The sequence below is a fragment of the Nomascus leucogenys genome, chromosome 10 (genome assembly GCF_006542625.1).
Source record: "Nomascus leucogenys isolate Asia chromosome 10, Asia_NLE_v1, whole genome shotgun sequence".
Taxonomy (NCBI): domain Eukaryota; kingdom Metazoa; phylum Chordata; class Mammalia; order Primates; family Hylobatidae; genus Nomascus; species Nomascus leucogenys.
In genome coordinates, this window is record NC_044390.1 from 28,903,927 (window position 1) to 28,923,558 (window position 19,632).

The 19,632-nt window shown below is 35.4% G+C and overlaps 1 protein-coding gene across 3 annotated transcripts in view; it reads left to right on the forward strand.

Annotated features, from left to right (window-relative positions):
* Positions 1–19,632, forward strand: part of OSBPL8 (oxysterol binding protein like 8) — a 216,193-nt gene that overhangs the window by 97,714 nt on the left and 98,847 nt on the right. Inside the window, exons 3-4 of one of the 3 annotated variants that reach the window (XM_030819936.1) lie at positions 4,075–4,111; positions 13,041–13,178. In XM_030819936.1, coding sequence (XP_030675796.1) covers positions 4,075–4,111; positions 13,041–13,178 — 175 coding nt within the window. The remainder of the gene's footprint in view (positions 1–4,074; positions 4,112–13,040; positions 13,179–19,632) is intronic. The other 2 variants (XM_030819937.1, XM_030819938.1) reach the window with 2 other exon arrangements.

The following is a 19,632-nucleotide window of genomic DNA, read 5'->3' on the forward strand; positions in this document are numbered from 1 at the left end:
TGTACAAATTTGACCCAGGTCCTAGAAGTGGTAAGAATAAGAAATTAGTAGTGTGCAGTTTAGCCATGTGCAGAAGACTTCAGTGGTATACGTTACTTTGTAAATTTGATATGTAATCCTCAATTACTTATATCCTGTTTCCCATTGGCATCACTTACAAGCAACTCTGGAAGGATGATTTCACTTGACTCCCAGTTCAGTGCTTTTGTATCCATATCCTTTTGATGAAATTTTCTGAAGCCATGCTTATTTTTCATTGTGTTTCAGCTTTGCATTTGCAGTGTTTGAGTGTGATTCTTAGTTGTGTTGTCCATTATAATACATGTTTTTCTAGGTCCTGTTCTTTTATCCCATGGCATTTTTCAATCTCTTATGATTAAGCCATTCAGGTCATATAATGTAACTCTCATACATAATTTATATTTTTCTTACCAGCCTGAACCTTTCCCTGTACAGATTTATATATCCAACTGCTTACTTGACATTTCCACTTGGATGAATGTCTGACATGCATTTCAAACTTAATTTGACCCAAACTGAGCTCCTTATATTTCTCCCTGTAAACTAGCTGCTCTCACTATCTTTTCTGTCTCAGATAATGGCAGTCCCATCCTTCCAGGTGCTCAAACCCCAAGACTTGATATTATTTTGTTCCTGCCTTTTTTATCTCACATTTGGTCTATTTGGAAATCTTGTTTGCTCTATTTTCAAAATATATTTGGAACTCAGCTACTTCTCATCACCTTCACTGCTAACACTTTTGGTCCACGATTCCCCCTCTCTCCTAGATTATAGCAGTAACCTCCTAAGTGATTATACCTTTGTCTCTCTAGTCTGTTATCAACATAGCAATCAGAGTGATTCTGTTAAAACATAATCAGACTGTGTCAATTCTCTTCTCAAAACCATCCAGTGGTTCCCCATCTTATTCAAAATAAAACCAAAGTTTTGACTAGAACCTACAAAGTCCTATACACCCTGACACCTGTTTACCCCTCTGACCTCATCTCCTACTACTTTCCTATTTTTGCATTGCATTCCAGCCTCACTGGCCTTCGTGCTCTTCCATAAACACTCCAGACTTGCTTGCATCATAATCCTGTACACTTGCTCTTCCCTCTGTCTTTAATACTTTCACCCTGTGTGTGTTGTTATGCCAAGTTCCTTCATCTTATTCAGTCAACTCTGTATTGAAGCCTTCTTAGGCCACCCTATCTAAAATTTTAACTCCCTTTCCCTAATATTTTTTATGTCCCCATTTGTTACTTATTTCCCCCCTAGTTTTTATGCTATATATTATACCATGAATTTTTACTTAACATTTTTTATGTTACTGTTCATCTCTCTTACTAGGACATGAGTACCAGGGGCAGGATTTTTGTCTATTTTGCTTACTGCTATGTCCCTTGGTGTCTAAGTGATGTATGTCAGCAGTAGTTACTAAGTAAATATTTGTGAAACGGATGAATAGATGATTGGAAAAGATGATGTTTGTTTTGATTATTGTTCAGTGCCTCAACTTGAAAAAAACGGGATTGATCCAGTAGAATAAGATTTATATAACACAGACATGCTTGAGGATAATGTCGAGACTAACCATGCTTGGACATTTTTGGAGCAAATATTTAGTAGTAGTTGTATATGCTAAGGATTATTTTCTGGGAGTAAAAAAGTAAGGAGTACAGTTGTATAGCAGTTGACATAGTGCTGTTAATTGACAAAATATGAGGATATAACAGAACTGTACAATGAAAGTTGAGGTGATTAATCTTTAAATAGAAGATGAACTATAAAACCTTCAAACATGACTGGCCTTGTGAAATTAAATACCCTCACCTGTGTATACATAAGATTAGAACCACTGCTTTCCTTTTGCAAGTTACTGATAAATCTAGGGAAACGATGCAATCATTTATATCAATTCAGGAAGATCTTAGAAGATGTCTATGAAGCATTTGTAAAGTTTGCCACAGTTGTTTCTGTCACCTTAACTTTTTTCCAGTTTTCCAGTGTTACGTTATTTATTGGTACACAACAAACTATCTAAAAATTAAGTGGCATAAAACAACAAACATTTATTATCTCAGATTTCCATGGATCAAAATCCAAGAGTAGCTTAGCTAGAGGTCTCTCACTCAGTCTCTCATGTGGTTGCAGTCAGGATAGTGGGGATTGGGTATTGCTGCAGTCTCAACTGAAAGACTGAGTATGCCGGGCGTGGTGGCTCATGCCTGTAATCCCAGCACTTTGGGAGGCTGAGATGGGCAGATCAGAAGGTCAGGAGTTCCAGACTGGCCTGGCTAACATGGTGAAACCCCGTCTCTACTAAAAATATAAAAATTAGTTGGGTGTGGTGGCACGTGCCTGTAGATCCAGCTACTCAGGAGGCTGAGGCAGAAGAATCGCTTGAACCCGGGAGGCGGAGATTGCAATGAGCCGAGATCACACCACTGCACTCCAGCCTGGGCAACACAGTGAGACTCTACCTCAAAAAACAAAAAAACAAAAGACTGACTGGGGATGGAGGGTGGAGTGGGAGATCTGCTTCCAAGTTCACTTAGTGGTGTTTGCCGACCTCACTAACACCATAGTTCTTTCACCTAGTGGGCCTCTCTACAAGGCTGACATACGAAGTGACAGTTGGCTTTCCCCAGGGTAATCTATCTACAAGAGATTGAGAAACTGCATGCAAGATGGGATGCATCTATAAAGTCTCTTTATAATCTAATCCTAGAAGAGACATCCCATCACTTTGGCTGTATTCTGTTCATTAGAAGTGATTTAGGGCCTGGTGTGATGGCTCACATCAGTAATTCCAGCATTTTGGGAGGCAGAGGCTGGAGGATTGCTTCAGCCCAGGAGAATATAACTTTGCCAACTTTAGTTTGTTTGTAAAACCAGAAGAATGAGATTAAATGGGAAACTGCACAAACATGAATAGAGCAAATGCCTTCAAGGCATTAGAAGATCATTTCAAGTATTGCAAAAAGCCATCACTTACGGAAGGAATAGGTCCAAGATTTTATTCAAGGAGGTGACAAAAGCCCAAAGCAAACAACTGCTAACTTGTTTTGTCACAGCCAATTAAGATCCTCAAGTCTCTTTAAGACCAACAAATAATGTAATTATTGGGAATTTTTTATTTCTGTTACTGCATTTGTTTTGGTATGTTACTGCATTTGGTATTTAAAATGAAGGAGAGCTGAGAACTCTGTTTCTACCAGAACCAAAGCACTTGTCCATAGGCAACATTTAGAGTAATTTATGTTAAAATAGTTACTAAACAAAAGGTCAGCAGACTTTTTCCTGTTTCTTTTAGTTGATTGCAAGTTCTTCACTCAAGGGTTGGGTCTTGTGACTTCCCAAAGACCAGTAGCTCCAAATATTATGCTTGATTTTTAGTGGGCCCTAAGAAAATTTTGTCTGACTTAATAAAACTTCTTTCTGATTAATGTTTCTATTTTTTTTTTTTTTTTTGCTATTTGAGAAAAAATTTGTTCTACTTTGTTGATGCCTCTGTAGATGCTCTTCACACAATGCTTGGCATGTAACAAGCACTCAGTAAATGTTCCTTACTCTTTTGTAGAAGAAACATACTAAATCTCTTTGTAGTGTTACGTGCTTTCATGGCATGCAGAACTAATCTTTAATAGTGCATGGGTGTTATATAGTTTTAAACCACCTTAAATTTAGGGAATGCATAACTTGTCTGTCTCTTAAATTTCTATGTAATTTTTACCTTTACTAACTTATATCTTGAATTTGAAAGTAATTTTTGACTTAATTTTCAAAACAAAATACGTAGGTGATCCATTTTTCTTTTACCACCTTCATTTTCTAAAAACAAAACAAATATTTGATACTGCTTAATCTAAGATCTTTTTTTGTGTGTGGAAAAGGAAGTTTCTTGTAAATTATTACGGTTATTACTATTGATGTGCATGTGCTTTCTACTTATAAACTAATGCTATTTTCCTTGTCCTTTTGTTTCACTGCTGTTTCCATCCTGATGCGTTTTGCTTCTTCCTGATTTGGACTATATTTGTTTGCTGCTCAATTACCCTGCCTTAAAAGCTTCTTGGTGATAGCAAAGATGTCCTTGGGCCATCAAGTAAGTAGCTGAAGCTTGAAAGGCATGTTTGGGGACATGATAATATTTTGATGTGTAATTATTATGAAAGGCAAATGGTGTTTCAATTTTGAATTATTAAGTCTTCTACTTTTCTTTCCAGGAATTGAAATATAAAGAATATAAATGGTCATTTAGTACCCAGTGCCCCTTCTGTTCTCATTGTCCATCTGAGATTCATAGGCAGTGTTTGTATATTTACATCTTGATTATCTGAAGATGCATTATTTAGTTAATTATCTAACTCATAATTTGGGACCTCTTCTTCATAGTATTTCTTTCTACAGTTATCACAAGGCATAGATCTAGCACAAGGATTTCACTTCCATATGAAAGGGAGAAAAGCTTTTATTTTGTCAGAATTTTTACATAATAATTTGATTATGAAAATTGTTTTATACTTTGGGTATAAGTGAAACATATTTTACCTTAGGGATTTAGAAGATGTATCCTTGAAAATTATATCCAATTCACCTCAACACATTTTACTGAGAGTTTTTTGGGGCAGGGAGTGGCAGACACTGCCAACTTTTGGAGGTACATAATGAATAAAACATGATGCCTGCCCCTAAAAATTTGTATAGTCTAGCTAGGGAGTAAGAGGGGCAATTTTTATATTAAAAATCATAGAATTGCTGAGGTGAAAGAACTTCAGAAATTATCTAATAAAGCATTAATTTTATAGAGGAGAGCCTGAAGTTAAGATAGCACAAATATCCGAGAAGTTAGAATTGGTTACTAGTCCAGTGTGTCTTCCTTCTACTGTTATTCAAAGATAGAAGGAAACTGTTTGCTGCATTCAAGTATAACTAAACAGTTAAAATTTTACTGCATCATAGATGAAGATTTTAACTTTATTGATGAATGATATAGAAAATTATATTGATTTAGGAAGTTTTATTATTGATTCCTAAACAATTATCTGATTATTGCAAGTCAGTTTACTGTTCTGGGACTTATATTTCATTGACCTAGGAAAGGAACTTAATGAGATAATGGTAAAGGTTTTCTTCTAACTATAAACTTTTTAGTCTAGATGAGTTGCTGTTTCTCTCTATCTGGTTATAGTATGTGTGTATTTTTTTTTTCTAAAAAGAGAGGATTTAAAGTAATATGCTAAATCCTTTTTTTTTTTTAATTCTTATTTTTTAGAGACAGGGGACTCACTCTGTCACTCAGGCTGGAGTACAGGAGCACAATCATAACTCATGCAACCTTGAACTTCTGGGCTCAAGGGATCTTCCTGCCACCTGAGTAGCTAGGACTCCAGGCTTGTGCCACCACACCCAATTAATTTTTAAAATTTTTTGTAAAGATGTGGTCTCACTGTGTTGCCCAGGCTGGTCTTGAACTCCTGGTCTCAAGTGATCCTCCCGCCTTGGCCTCCCAGAGTGTTGAGATTACAGGTGTGAGCCACCGTGCCTAGCCCTTTTTTCATTCTTAAATGCAATAACTCAAAATATTTTATAAATATTATTTATTATACAGTCATCATTAGGAGGTAGAAATCTTAAAAATAGAAAAAAGAACACAAATCTCAAAATGTTGTTTTTCATTTTCTTGAGACAGAGTTTTACTCTGACACCCAGGCTGGAGTGCAGTGGCACAATCACAGCTTGCTGCAGCCACAACTTCTAGACTCAAGCGATCTTCCCACCTCAGCCTCCTGAGTAGCTGGGACTACAAGCATGTGCCCAGTAAATTTTTTTTATTGTTATTTTTTGTAGACACAGGGTTTTCCTACATTGCCAAGGCTGGTCTAAAACTCCTGGACTCAAGCGGTCCTTCTGCCTTGGCTTCCCAAAATGCTGACATTGCAGGTGTGAGCCACTGCACCAAGCTTCAAAATATTTTTATGTTTTGTTGTTCAGCTTTGTGATACTTACTTGGCATATAATTTCAATGGATTCTTCAGTTTCTTTAGTTAGCTCATGTATTTAGACATGGACTCAGGTGAACTGAATGGCACTGCTGAGCTTTATAAATAGAATAGCATTTTAAATATTAACTGAAATATTTTATCTTAGGAACTGGGTTTTTACAAATGGAGATCTTTTTTACTTGGAATAGAAGAAATTTACTTAAGGTTATATATTTCAAGCATATATAAATAAAAATATACAACAGAATATTAGAGATGACTTTATAATGTACTCTGCCAAGTATTAAAAGGCTGGGTCTGTATAATCATTTGTTAGAGACCATGTATCTTTTAAAGTGAAGTACAGTTGACCCTTGAACAAGACAACTTTTTACTGCACGAGTCCACTTCTATGTGTATTTTTAAAAATAAATATATTGGAAAATTTTTCTGAGGTTTGTGACAATTTAAAACTCACAGATGAACTGTACCTTAGAAACACAGAAAAAATAAAGGAAAGGTTAGGTATATCATGAATGCATAAAATATATGTAGATACTAGTTTATTTTCTTACTACTTTAAAATATTCACAAATCTATTACAAAAGTAAAAATTTATCAAAACTTTTCACACACACTGTACATGTTGCCATTCCCAGTTGAGAAAAATGTAAACAAACATAAAGATACAGTATTAAATCGTAACTACATAACATTAACTAGTACATACTGTACTACTGTAATAATTTTCTAGCCACTTCCTGTTATTACAATGAGCTCAGGTGTTGCGAATATCTACTTAAACTGCTGTGTGATGCTAATCATGTCTGTGTGAAGTTCTTTGCTCCAGTAAGTTGCATATTGCTTTAAAAAGTCATTTATCACCATTCTTGCCTATTTTCATCATGTTTCGTGCAATATTGTAAACCTTGAATAACACTATGGGACCCATGTGAAGTACCACTGTTGATGCTTCAGTTGCTCCCAAGAAGCAGACAAAGGCCATGACATTACAAGAATAAGTTTAATTGCTTAATATTTAGCTCTAGATTGAGGTCTGCAGCTGTGGTTGCTGCTTTTTCAAACTGATGATTCATCTTGTAAACAGATGGCATAAACTTATGGTATCAATAAATACAGTATAGTACTGTAATTGTATTTTCTCTTACGATTTTCTTAATAACATTTTCTTTAGCTTATGTATATATTGTATTACATAATACAATATGTAATACATACAACATATACAATATGTGTTAATGCTTTGTATTATGTATAAGGCTTCCAGTCAACAGTGAACAGTAGGCTATTAGTACTTAAGTTTTTGGAGGGTCAAAACTTAAATGCACTTTTTTTTTTTTGACATGGAGTCTCGCTGTGTCACCTAGTGCAGGGATGCAACCTTGGCTCACTGCAGCCTCTGCCTCCCGGGTTCAAGCAATTTTCCTGCCTCAGCCTCCTGAGTAGCTGGGATTACAGGCATGCACCACCATGCCCAGCTAATTTTGTATTTTTAGTAGAGATGGGGTTTCACCATGTTGGCCAGGCTAGTCTCAAACTCCTGACCCCAAATGATCTGCCTGCCTCCCAAAGTGCTGGGATTACAGGCGTGAGCCACCACTCCCAGTCCCTAAATACACATTTTTGACTGCTTAAACGTCAACTATAATTTCATGGTACTTGATTAGGATCATGTACTATTGAATGAAAAAACTATGTGATCTATACTGACATTTAAATTCTTGGAGTATTTAAGAAATGTATACCTTAGAAGAAAAGGAGACATAGGATTTACATACAGATTATTATTTATGACTTTAAAAAATTACTTCATCTTATTTTAGCTTCCACTTAAAGGCAAACTTTCAAAACTTGTAAAATTCTTCAAATTTTATATTGATGAGTTGAATTCAGAAGGTAAAAATGTTAGTTTTTGATTCATGTTCTCCTTAGATGCAGCAGATATGTTAATTATATTAACTGTTTCAGTGTGATTTCTACTAAAGATGAGTAATGTGAGTAGCAAAGCAGGTTGCTTTACTTCCACTTGAAGTAGAAACAGCAGAGGGCACTGTAATGTTATCTTTGGTAGGTGAGACAGTGAAACTGCACTGGAATCACACAATGATTCATTTGCCAAATATCTATTCAGTCATTTAGAGAGTATTTAGTGAGTATCAGTTATGTGCCAAGGGATACAGAAAAAAAGTCACTGTCCCTCTTAAACTTATGTTTGAATGGTCTACTATTATGTAACTGATGTAGGAAATCATAATGACTTTTATATTCCGTAGCCTCTTTTGTCTATATAGTTGTTAATGCTTGTGATGGGGTCAGGGAAAATAAATAGAAACATGGGCTTTCTGATTTTTTTTGGTAAAGAGGTGCACTAGGTGTATTGCTGTTTCTGCATATTCTGTTACTTCACGGTTATCAAAATCATGCAGTAATACTTCTATTGAAAATGGATTAGAAAGGGTGAATAGAGCTAACTTTACAGTTCAGGCTGTTTTAAAGTTATCCAAGACATAGACACCTATGTTTTACTGACAGAATACTAAAACCTACATTAATTCTGCTAGTGGTTCTTACAAAGTATTTTAAATTAGCATTAAATGTTCTGTCTGATACATACAAAAGAATATGTGTCATATGTAAATGAGAGCATAATTACACAATGAGCCCTTATTGACCTATCACTCAGCTTAAGAACTAGAATCTTCCATGTACCTTCGGTCTTTCTGCTGCCTTTTTTTTTTTTTTTTTTTTTTTGAGACGGAGTCTCTGTCTGTCGCCCAGGCTGGAGTGCAGTGGTGCGATCTCGGCTCACTGCAAGCTCCGCCTCCCGGGTTCACGCCATTCTCCTGCCTCAGCCTCCGAAGTGTCTGGGACTACAGGCGCCGGCCACCACGCCCGGCTAATTTTTTTTTTTTTTTTTGGTATTTTTTAGTGGAGACAGAGTTTCACCGTGTTAGCCAGGATGGTCTCAATCTCCTGACCTCATGATCCGCCTGCCTCGGCCTCCCAAAGTGCTGGGATTACAGGCGTGAGCCACCGCGCCTGGCCTCTGCTGCATTTTTATCCCTGAGCCTGCCCCAAGAGGGCATGACTAGGTTGTATTTTTTCTTTTTATTCTTCTTTGCTTTTTAAAAAGTCTTTTTTGTTGTTTTTTTTACTCACATATGTATCACTAGATTTTGCTTGGTTTTCAATTTTAAAAGAATGGTGTCGTGATTTATATAATTTTCTAGGACTTGCTGTTTGTAGTTACCTTTTTTTTTTTAAATTTTTTAAAGAGACAGGGTCTTGCTCTGTTGCCCACACTGGGGTGCATTGGCTTTATCACAGCTTACTGCAGCTTTGAACACCTGGGCTCAAGTGATGCTCCCACCTCAGCCTTCCTAGTAGCTGGGACTACAGATGCTTGTCATGCTAGGATTACAGTGTAAGCTACCACGCCCAGCTAACTTTTTTTTTTTATTATTTCTTTTAGAGATAGGTCTTGCTATGTTGCGTAGGCTGGTCTTGAACTCCTGGCCTCAAGCAATCCTCCCACCTCAGCCTCCTGAGTAGCTGGGATTATCTATGCAAGCCGTTGTGCCTGGCTGTAATTAACATTTTACTTTTAATATTCAATCATGTTGTTTGTTATAGAACTAGATCATTCCTTTTTAGTGCTATATACTATTTCATTATATGCATATGCCACAATTTATTAAAATTCATTTTTCAATTGATGAATATGTTGTTTTGGTTTTTGCTATTATGAACAGTGTTGGTATGAACATTCTTATTCTTGTCCCTTGGTACATACCTGTAAGAGTTTTTCTAGATCCAAAAGTGGAATTGTTGGACCCACAGGATATTCAGTTTTATATAAGAAGCTCACATTGTTTTCCAAAGTGCTTGTATCAACTTATACTCCACTAACAATGCTTAAGACATCTCGATGATCCCATCCTCATCAGTATTTGGTATTATCAGATGCTAATTTTTGTTAATTTCATTGAGTATAAAATATTTATTATTTTGATTTGTATTTGCCTCATTACTAAAAAAGGATGGACATCTTTTCACACATTTATTGCCCCTTTGCATTTTTCTTCTGTGAATCACTGTTCAAGTCTTTGCACTATTTTGCTATTTGATGATGTTCTTTTTCTATTGATTTATGGAAGTTTTTTTTTTAAGAACATTCTAGATACCAACCTTGTGTTAATTATGGGTGTTGCAAATATCTTATTTTGTGCCTTTTCAGTTTATGATACCTTTAAATAAATTTATACTTTTAATATTGAACTTACTGATTTTTTAATTTTTGGGTTAGTGCTTTTTTGTGTCTTTTTAAAGGAATCTCTGTCCCAAGTTTATGAAGATATTCTCTTATTCTAAAGATTTTCCAGTTTTGCTTTTTACATTATGTCTGTAGTCTTCATAGAACTATTATTTGTGTGTGGTAAGAAGTAGAGTTTCTCTACTTTTCCAATATTGATGAGCAGTTGATAACCTCATATTGTTCATATTGTTAACTGAGTAATTTATTTTCCCTATTTCTATTGTATATCTGAGCTCCATGTATGTATGTGTCTGTTTCTGAAAGCTATCTGCTATGTTCTTTAGGTCAATTTATCTCTCTGCATCAGTACCATACATTTAAAATTATTTTTTAATAATTATTTTTAGGAATCAAATGAATCTTGGATTTAGTAACTGAAAGAGACACCATATACTTTATGATGTATTATAAAAATATAAAGTTGGTTTATTGACTCAGCATAAATTTATTGAACATCTTTAGTATGGTAGGAAGCAACACCTTTAATAGGGCAGGAAGTTTACCAGGACCTGATAATTTATGGGAAAATAAGGCAGACAAAACTTCCTTCTCTCACGGAATTTAATGTCTAATGGAGGAAGACAAGCAATAAACTATATTGTTTCAGATAATGATAGGAGCTACAATGAAAATCATGTAAGGTAAAGTGCTAGAGTATAACTGTGAAGTGGTGGGTACTAACCCTAAAAAAAAAAAAAGCCAAATTGCGCTATGTTGAAATTAAGAACGTATCAAAAAGCACCATGAAGAAACCAAAGGGCTTTTCTAAAGAGATGACATTTGAGCCCAGACAACAAAGGAGAAGAGCTAATAATGTGATGATCTGGGGTAGGAATATTCCAGGTAGAAAGAGCAAGAGATAAAAGCCCTGTGACTGGGCAAAAGATGGCCTTTCTTGAGGAAATACCAAGAAGACTATTTACGGCAGGAGCCAAGTGAGTGACAGGGAAGTGGTAGAGAATGAGGTTGGAACAAGTAGCAGGCCAGACTGTGTTGAATTTCCAGGTTATGAATTATATTGCAAATGTAATGGGAAGCCAGTGAGGATATTTCCTCATACTGGAAATCTAATTTATGATTTTAAAAGATTGCTCGGTAAGAGAAAGAGAAAAATGAAAACACATCTAAGGTTTTGGCCTGAGAAAGTAGTGGGAGGGGAGTAGTGATGGCACGAACTGAGATTGGGGAGAGGCAGGTTTGAAGGATGAGCAGAATCAAAAATTATATTCTAGATAAATTTGAGATGCCTGTAAATAATTAAGAGGTGATTATAAGGCAGGCAGTTGGGTATGTAAGTTTGAGTTTAGGGGGAGATATGAAGTTGGGAGTCATCAGTCTATATAGATTTTTTTAACTGACTTGGAAAAATAATTTTTTATATTTTGGATGAAAAGTGCAAGTGTTTTTGTATTTTTACTTTGGAATCTAAGGAGCTGAAATAAAATTTTGAAAACTATCGCAATGGAAAACATTTTAAACCAATTAGATTTAAAGGACGTGATGAGAAAAAGATGAATGTGAAATTCTGAATGTCTGTTGAAAAATAAAACCTATGGTGGAGACTAAATCGTCTTTTTTTTTTTTTTTTTTTGAGATGGAGTTTCGCTCTTGTTGCCCAGGCTGGAGTGCAATGGCATGATCTCTGCTCACTGCGACCTCTGCCCCCTGGGTTCAAGCGATTCTCCTGCCTCAGCCTCCCTAGTAGCCGGGATTACAGGCGCGCCAACACGTCTGCCTAATTTTTGTATTTTTAGTAGAGACGGGGTTTCACCACGTTGGCCAGGATGGTCTCGCACTCCTGACCTCAGGTGATCCACCTATCTCGACTTTCCAAAGTGCTAGTAAATCGTCCTTTCTTAAGATGAAACTCGAGTTTTTATAGGCTGAAAGCACAGGAATATAAAATGAAAGAACGTGGAGATCCTCAGGTACTTTGGACTTGGCGGTTTGTCCTGTTTCTTCATTGAGTGTTTTCACTTTGTTTCTGCTCTCTGAAACTGGGCATGGCTCGCAATCACTGAGTGATAGATAGTAGGATGGCCAAATGGGTGAGAAGCAACTTCAAAGCACTACTTAAATTGGTTATTGTGGCAGCAAGCTTTAAGAGACAGACTTTGGAACCAAATGGTTCTGAGTTAGAATCTTGCCTCTATTACTGTTTAGCCTCAGGCAAGGCAATCTCTGACCCTCAAGTTTCTTCCTCTCTAAAACAGTTATCATACCGACTTTTCATGAAAATTAGAAATTAGAGTAGAAATTCTAGTGAATGTCAAGTATTATTTTATACTGCTAGTAATTTGTAGTTTTTCTGATTACTAATGAGGCTGAGTATCTTTATGTGTTTATTGACCATTTGTATTTTTTTTTTTGGGAAATGACTGTCTTTTGCTTATTGTTTTGTTGGTAAATATAAAGAGTAAATAGCACAATGAAAGGCACACAGTAAACCTTAGGCCTTTCATTATCAGTTGGATATGTATTTTCATTATTATAATGTCTATAATTTGTATATCTGACTCAAACATACCTGTCAATTCTTCTTGGATCAGTAACAAACCAACATGAAAACAAGACGACTATGAGAATTTATTAAAGTATTGAGTTGGTAAAATGAATATAACCATTTCAGTTATGATCTTATTCCATGTTATTAAGTATACTATTATGTAAATCTATGACTTTAGTACTAATTATTTTTCTCTTCTTTCCTTGAGCTGTTGTAGCAAACAGTGACGAATCTCAACTTCTGACACCAGGAAAGATGAGTCAGCGCCAAGGAAAAGAAGCTTATCCAACGCCAACCAAAGATTTGCATCAGCCATCTCTTAGTCCAGCAAGTCCTCACAGCCAGGGTAGGAAGTTGTGGTTTTCATGTTTTGTCTTGTTTTTGTTTTTGTTTTTGGAGGGGAAAAGGGGAGAATGACATTTGGGGACTATCATTTTTTTTTCTTTTTAACTATTTGGTTTTGTAAGGGGTTTTGTTTGTTTTGTTTAGGTCATCTATAATACTCTTGAAATGAGTACACTTTCCTTTAGACTTTTAATTTTTTAAATATTCTCCAACATACTTCATTAGTTATATCATTCATCTAATTTGGTGATTCTTACACTTTATGGTCTCATGGTTCCTTTGTAGTCTTAAAAATTATTGAAGACTGTGAAGTGCTTTTGTTTATGTGAGTTATGTCTATTTGTATTTATTATATTATAAATTAAAACTAGAAATTTAAAAATTCATTTAAAGTAATAAACCCATTACATGTTAATATAAGTAACATTTTTATTAAGAATTACAATGTTTTCTTTCCCTCTACTCCCCAAAAAGTTGATTGAGAAGGTTGGTATTGGTTTATCCCAGGACTTCTCAACCTTGGAACTATTTTCAGGATTTCTCAACCTTGGCACTGTTTTGGGCCGGACAGTTCTTTGTTGTGGAGAGCTGTCCTATGCATTATATGATGTTTAGCAGTATCCCTGGCCTCTACCCAGTAGATGTCAATAGCAGTTTCCCCAGTTGTGACAACCAGAAATGTTTCCAGATGTTGCCAAGTATCCCTTGAGGGACAAAATCATCCATGATTAAGAACTGCTTTTTGGCAGTTTTTGCAAATCACTTTAATGTCTAGCTTAAAAGACACCTGCATTTTTGTATCCGCTTCTGCAGTCTGTTGTGATGTGATGATCTGATTGAAGTATATGAATAAAATCTGGTCTCACGCATATATATATATATATATATATATATATATATATATATAGAGAGAGAGAGAGAGAGAGAGACAGAGGGTTTATACATAATTAGAGATAGTCTTTGATAATATGCCAAAACTTGACTAGTAGTAATTTTCTTAATGTTAATTGCAATCTGGACTCTGAAACGCTATCAGTACACTTTCCATACTCTGTTAAAATTCACTCTTGAATTTTGAATGGCTCTTTACTCATGCATGATTTTGTAACATCATGCATTAGTCATTTGGAAAATATTTGCTTACTGAATTATGCAGATCTTCCAAGTGTTCACACATTAAAAAATATAGTACAGAGAAGGGCTTTATGTACACTTCTCATTGTGTTGCACAGAATATTAAAATCTTACCTACTAAAGGTTCAAGAGCAATAATTTTTACTTCTTCATCAAGGACATCTGTAAGTGAAACTGTCATTCTTCTGTGAGTGCATGACTGAAGAATTCAGTGCCTACTACTCCAGTTTGGTGCCTCTGCCTTGATTTGTGCTAAGTTGCCAGCAGTTTTACCCAACATTGCTTTTGTGCCATCAGTGAAAATGGCAACATAATGAAAAAGTATTATGAAACTAGTTTTCACCTTGCAGACCCTGTAGAAGGGTCTTTGGGTACTCCCAGAAGTTCAGGGATCACAGTTTCTAATTCATAATTAATAAGTTTTGTATAATGGATTCTGCTCCTCAGCTGAAGTTTATTTAATCAAATGTACAGAAATCTCCTGTGGTACTACTCATAGCTGTGGTGGAAGCACTTCTGCTTTTAAAATTGAGAAATGAAATTTGTTGTTTTGAAAGTTAATGTATACTTAGATTATTGAGTATTTTTAAAAATTAAATTTAGATTTCTGTCATACTTTGTAATTAGTCAGGTTTGATGTTGTAACTTTATGAATTATCTTTTGAAATTGGGCTTTAGTAACTTTTTAAATGAGTACTACCTTGTAAATAGTAAGTTACATGATCATTTTCTACTTTATTTCTTTATTTTTTGAGACAGAGTCTTGCTCTGTCGCCACGCTAGAGTGCAGTGGCGCAATCTCAGCTCACTGCAACCTCCGTCTCCTGGGTTCAAGCGATTCTCCTGCCTCAGCCTCCTGAGTAGCTGGGATTACAGGCGCATGCCACCATGCCCAGCTAATTTTTGTATTTTTAGTAGAGACGGGATTTCACCATGTTGGCCAGGATGGTCTTGATCTCTTGACCTTGTGATCTGCCCACCTCGGCCTCCCAATGTGCTGGGATTACAGGCATGAGCCACCACACCCGGCCTCTACTTTATTTCAATAGAAAATGTTTTTCTAGTCATATATTAGATGGAAACACTTTCATATAGCATTATAGGAACTATGAAAATTTATGTAACAAGATGAAAATAATTACTATAACATATATTGCTTAGTTGTCGATTGTATTTTTGAAAAGGTAGCATTTTTGTTGCCAAAATGCTTTTTGGAAGACCTGAAAAACGATATATGATACACACTCTGGTATAAATAAGCTTCGTTAAGATAAAATTCTGAAACAATGCAACCGACCTGGTTTTTTTTTTTTTTTGCACTGTGCACCAGAATTTTGGCTATAATAGATAATGGTTTCTCTGATTCATGTATCTGTGCACTAGAATATTTAGAGGAATTCTTTAACTTAGGAGTTAATGAACCAACAAAAGGGTTAGTTACTAATAATTAAAGCTACACTTGTTTATATTTATTATGAATGTTTTCAGGCAAACAGGGAAGTTAAAGAAAGAGTACAGTGAACACTAATATACCCATTGTGTAGATGTAAACAGTTATTAACCTTTTGTTTTGTTTGTTTCATTTATTTGGGGTACAGCATGAATATTTAGAGTAAATTACAGACTTCATGATGTACCCCAAAATACTTAGTGTGTCTCTAAAAAATGAGCACATTTTCTTATATAACCATAAAACCTTTATTACATCTAACAAAACTGATAATAATTACTTAACATAACCTAACACCTGGTCTGTATTTAAATTTCGCCCAGTTTTCCCCAAATGTTGCTACAGTAGGCTTGCTGAAACCAAATAAAGTCCATACATCTTATTTGGTTATGTCATTACGTCCTTAATCCTAAAGAGTCTCCTTGTTTACTTTTGTTTTCTTTTGTGTCTTTGACGGTTTTAAGAAACTTGGGTGACTGGGCGCAGTGGCTCATGCCTGTAATCCCAGCACTTGGGAGGCCGAGGCAGGTGGATTACCTGAGGTCAGGAGTTCGAGACCAGCCTGGCCAACATGGTGAAACCCCATCTCTACTAAAAATAAAAAAAAATTAGCCGGGCGTGGTGGCGGGCACCTGTAATCCTAGCTACTCGAGAGGCTGAGGCAGGAGAATCACTTGAACCCAGGAGGCGGAGGTTGCAGTGAGCTGAGATAGTGCCATTGCACTCCAGCCTGGGCAATAAGAGTGAAACTCCATCTCAGGAAAAAAAAAAAAAATGGATCTAGGCCAATGTCCTATAGAGTGTTTGACTTTTTTAGGTTTCTTTGATTACATCTTTGTGGTATTACTTAATTTGTTTTCTCTGTCTTCTATATTTTCTGTAAACTAGAAGTTAAATGCAAAGGCTCGATTATATCTAGCTAGAGCATTTTTGGCAAGAATACTTTGTAGGGAGTGTGTAGTACTTCATGATGCATCACAAGAATTCACTTAATATCTGATTGTCTTGCTGCTAGTGATACAAGATTGGTAGATTTAGGTGAGGGTAGCCTGATTCTGTTCATTGAAAGGTGCATCTTTTCATTCCTTATGACTTGAAAGTGAAGATAAAGATGATATATTTGGCACCCTGCAAAAATCATGTCCCCTATCAACTTTTTACTGAAAGATGTTTGAATCCTTTGATGATCATTAACTGAATCAGTTACAATATTAGGAGTTGAAAAATGGCAATTTTATAATTCTGTCCTTCTTTTTATACGTGTTAATGAAATTTTTCTTTAAAGACGAGATCATCACTTAGGGTTACTTGGTAAATGTGAAATATAGTTAGTTCCTACAGAAAAGGTAGGCTGTGTGGGTATTTGTTTACTGCAGAGTATTAATTTTTTGATTGAAGGCGTAATGTGAAGTCTACTTCCAGTGGTGACAAATTCTTTTTGCCTTTTAAATTTTTTTAATATCATGAGGAGCTCATGGATTTTTATACATTCATTATGTTTCAGTCATTGGTAAAGTGAAGATAATAGTATTTAGCACACAGGATTTTATTAAGGTTTAAAATGAATTAATATGTATATAAAGCCTAGCACCTGGTAGATGATAACCACTCATGATAGCTGATATAATAATAATAGCAAGTATTATCATTACTGTCATCAGTATTTTAAATAAAAAATGATTCCATTTGGATTGAAGGCTGACATTTTAGGCTTTGCTATACTTCAGTATCTTTTAGAGGCTCATTTAGAACTTCTTTTAGTATGGATGGCCCATGTATAACCCTCTAATTTTTGCATTTAAAGCAGCCACGGTGTTAGTCATATCTTTATTTGCACTTAAATGTTCCTAGGTAAGTTTATGAATAAATTAATATTTTTAGAGTAAACTATATAATAGATTTACTTCTTTGTTAAAGTCAACCCATTGGCTTTTTGTAAAGCAAAATACCTTCCTCTGGTTTATCCACTGAAATTCCGCATCACAGTTTTCATGTGTAGGAGGTTTGTTTGAAATAAGATTATCTGTTAGCTTTTAGTCATGGTGAAGATTAACTGCTGGAGAAAATAAACCAATGTCCAGAAAACCTCTGATGTATCTGCCTTATCTCAAATACTCATGATCAGCATTTTAGCTTCTGAATGGAAAGAATTAGAGTTCCAAAAGCTTATTGATAATATAGTGCATAACATTTAAAGGTCCTCATGTCTCTGAGGGTGTTTATATGCATTAGCTCATGGAATTCTTATGAGGACTTTATGGTGTATAAATCATTATTCCCCCCATTTTACAAATGAGGAAACTGAGCAGTTGGTAAGGTTTACAAGTCTACATAGTATGTAATAGAGCTAAAATTTGAACTTAGATAAAACTCAAATTTTTTAAGTTCCAGTCAATTTTGTCATATTTTTGGAGGTTCAAATTTTTCAAACTTTGACTTGAGTATTTTGATAGAATTCCATTATGTATACAATGCTTTGGAGATATATTTTTTGGGGGGTAGTACCTAGGAGTGCAATTGCTGAATCATACGGCGAGTGTTTGTTTTACTTTATAAGAAATGGCCAAGCCATTTTCCAAAGTAGTTGGACCATTCTTACATTCCTCTTAGGCAGTGTGTGAGCAGTCCCGTGGCTCTACATCCTTGATCTTTTTTATTTTAGTCATTCCACTTGGTGTTTAGTGGTATATTGTGGTTTCAGTTTACATTTCCCTCATTACTGATGATGTTGAGTATCTCATATGCTCATTGGCCATCTTTTACATCTTCTTTTTGCAAAGTATCATTTCATATGTTTGCCCATTTGAAAATTGTCTTGTTTGTATTATTATGTTTTAAAGGTTCTTTAATACATTTTAATATCATTTTGATAGCCATGTGTATTGAGAGTACTTTCTTCCAGTCTTGGCATGCTTTCTTATTTTCTTAATGCTTTCTTTCTAAGAGCAGATGTTTTTAATTTCATTAATGTCCAATTTATCAGTTTTTTCTATGATTCAAACTTTTTTCCTATTAAAGTTTTGCCTACTCTAAAGTTGCAAAGGATACTTTCTGTGTTTTCTTTTGGAAGTTATAAAGTGTCAAGGCTCTGATTTATCTCTTGATTTTTGTTCTTACTTTTACCATCTTGGTTAGATCTCTATCATTTTATGCCTGCATTACTGAGTAGTACCACAGCCTCCTAACTGCTGTTAGAACCTTGCCCTCCAACATACCAGTTCATCTTTCTTAACAAAACAACCGAACAAAAAATTATTTTTTACATATTTTGGTGAGATTATGATGGGTTCAGGGTTCTTATAGGTGTGTGTGACCAGAGAACACATGGATCCTATGAAGTAGATCTCTGAGGGAAATAATGTGAATAAAAGAGAAATACAAAATTTTAAGTGAAAGTACCACTTTTTATTATTAAAGCTTTTAACTATAAAAAACTAGCGAGATGGCTACATTTATGTCCCTCTCATTCTCAAAAAGGCAGTGGCTTACTGTTGCTTAGAGCAGTAGCACCTAAATCTGGCTGTATCTGAGTCACCTGGAAGCTTTGCTTAGCTATAGATTTCACTCCACTCTTTCAGAATCTCTTAAGGGTGAGGCTCAGTAACATAATGTGTTTATAAAGCTCTCCAAGTGTGTCTGATGTAGCAACATTTGGACCAGCAAGTGGAAACCAGCAATTGAGAGCGTAAATTTAGGCTTCCATAATCTTTGGTAGTCAAGGTTCTTAGTATGTCTGATGTTACTGTACTCTTCCAATTTCATCTTGTGTTTTTCATCATCATGGACCCAGCTAGATAGCCTTCTTCACTGTTTCCCAGTGAGACTGTACTTTTATTTGTGCTGGTCTTCTATTGTGGAATATGCTTCTCCT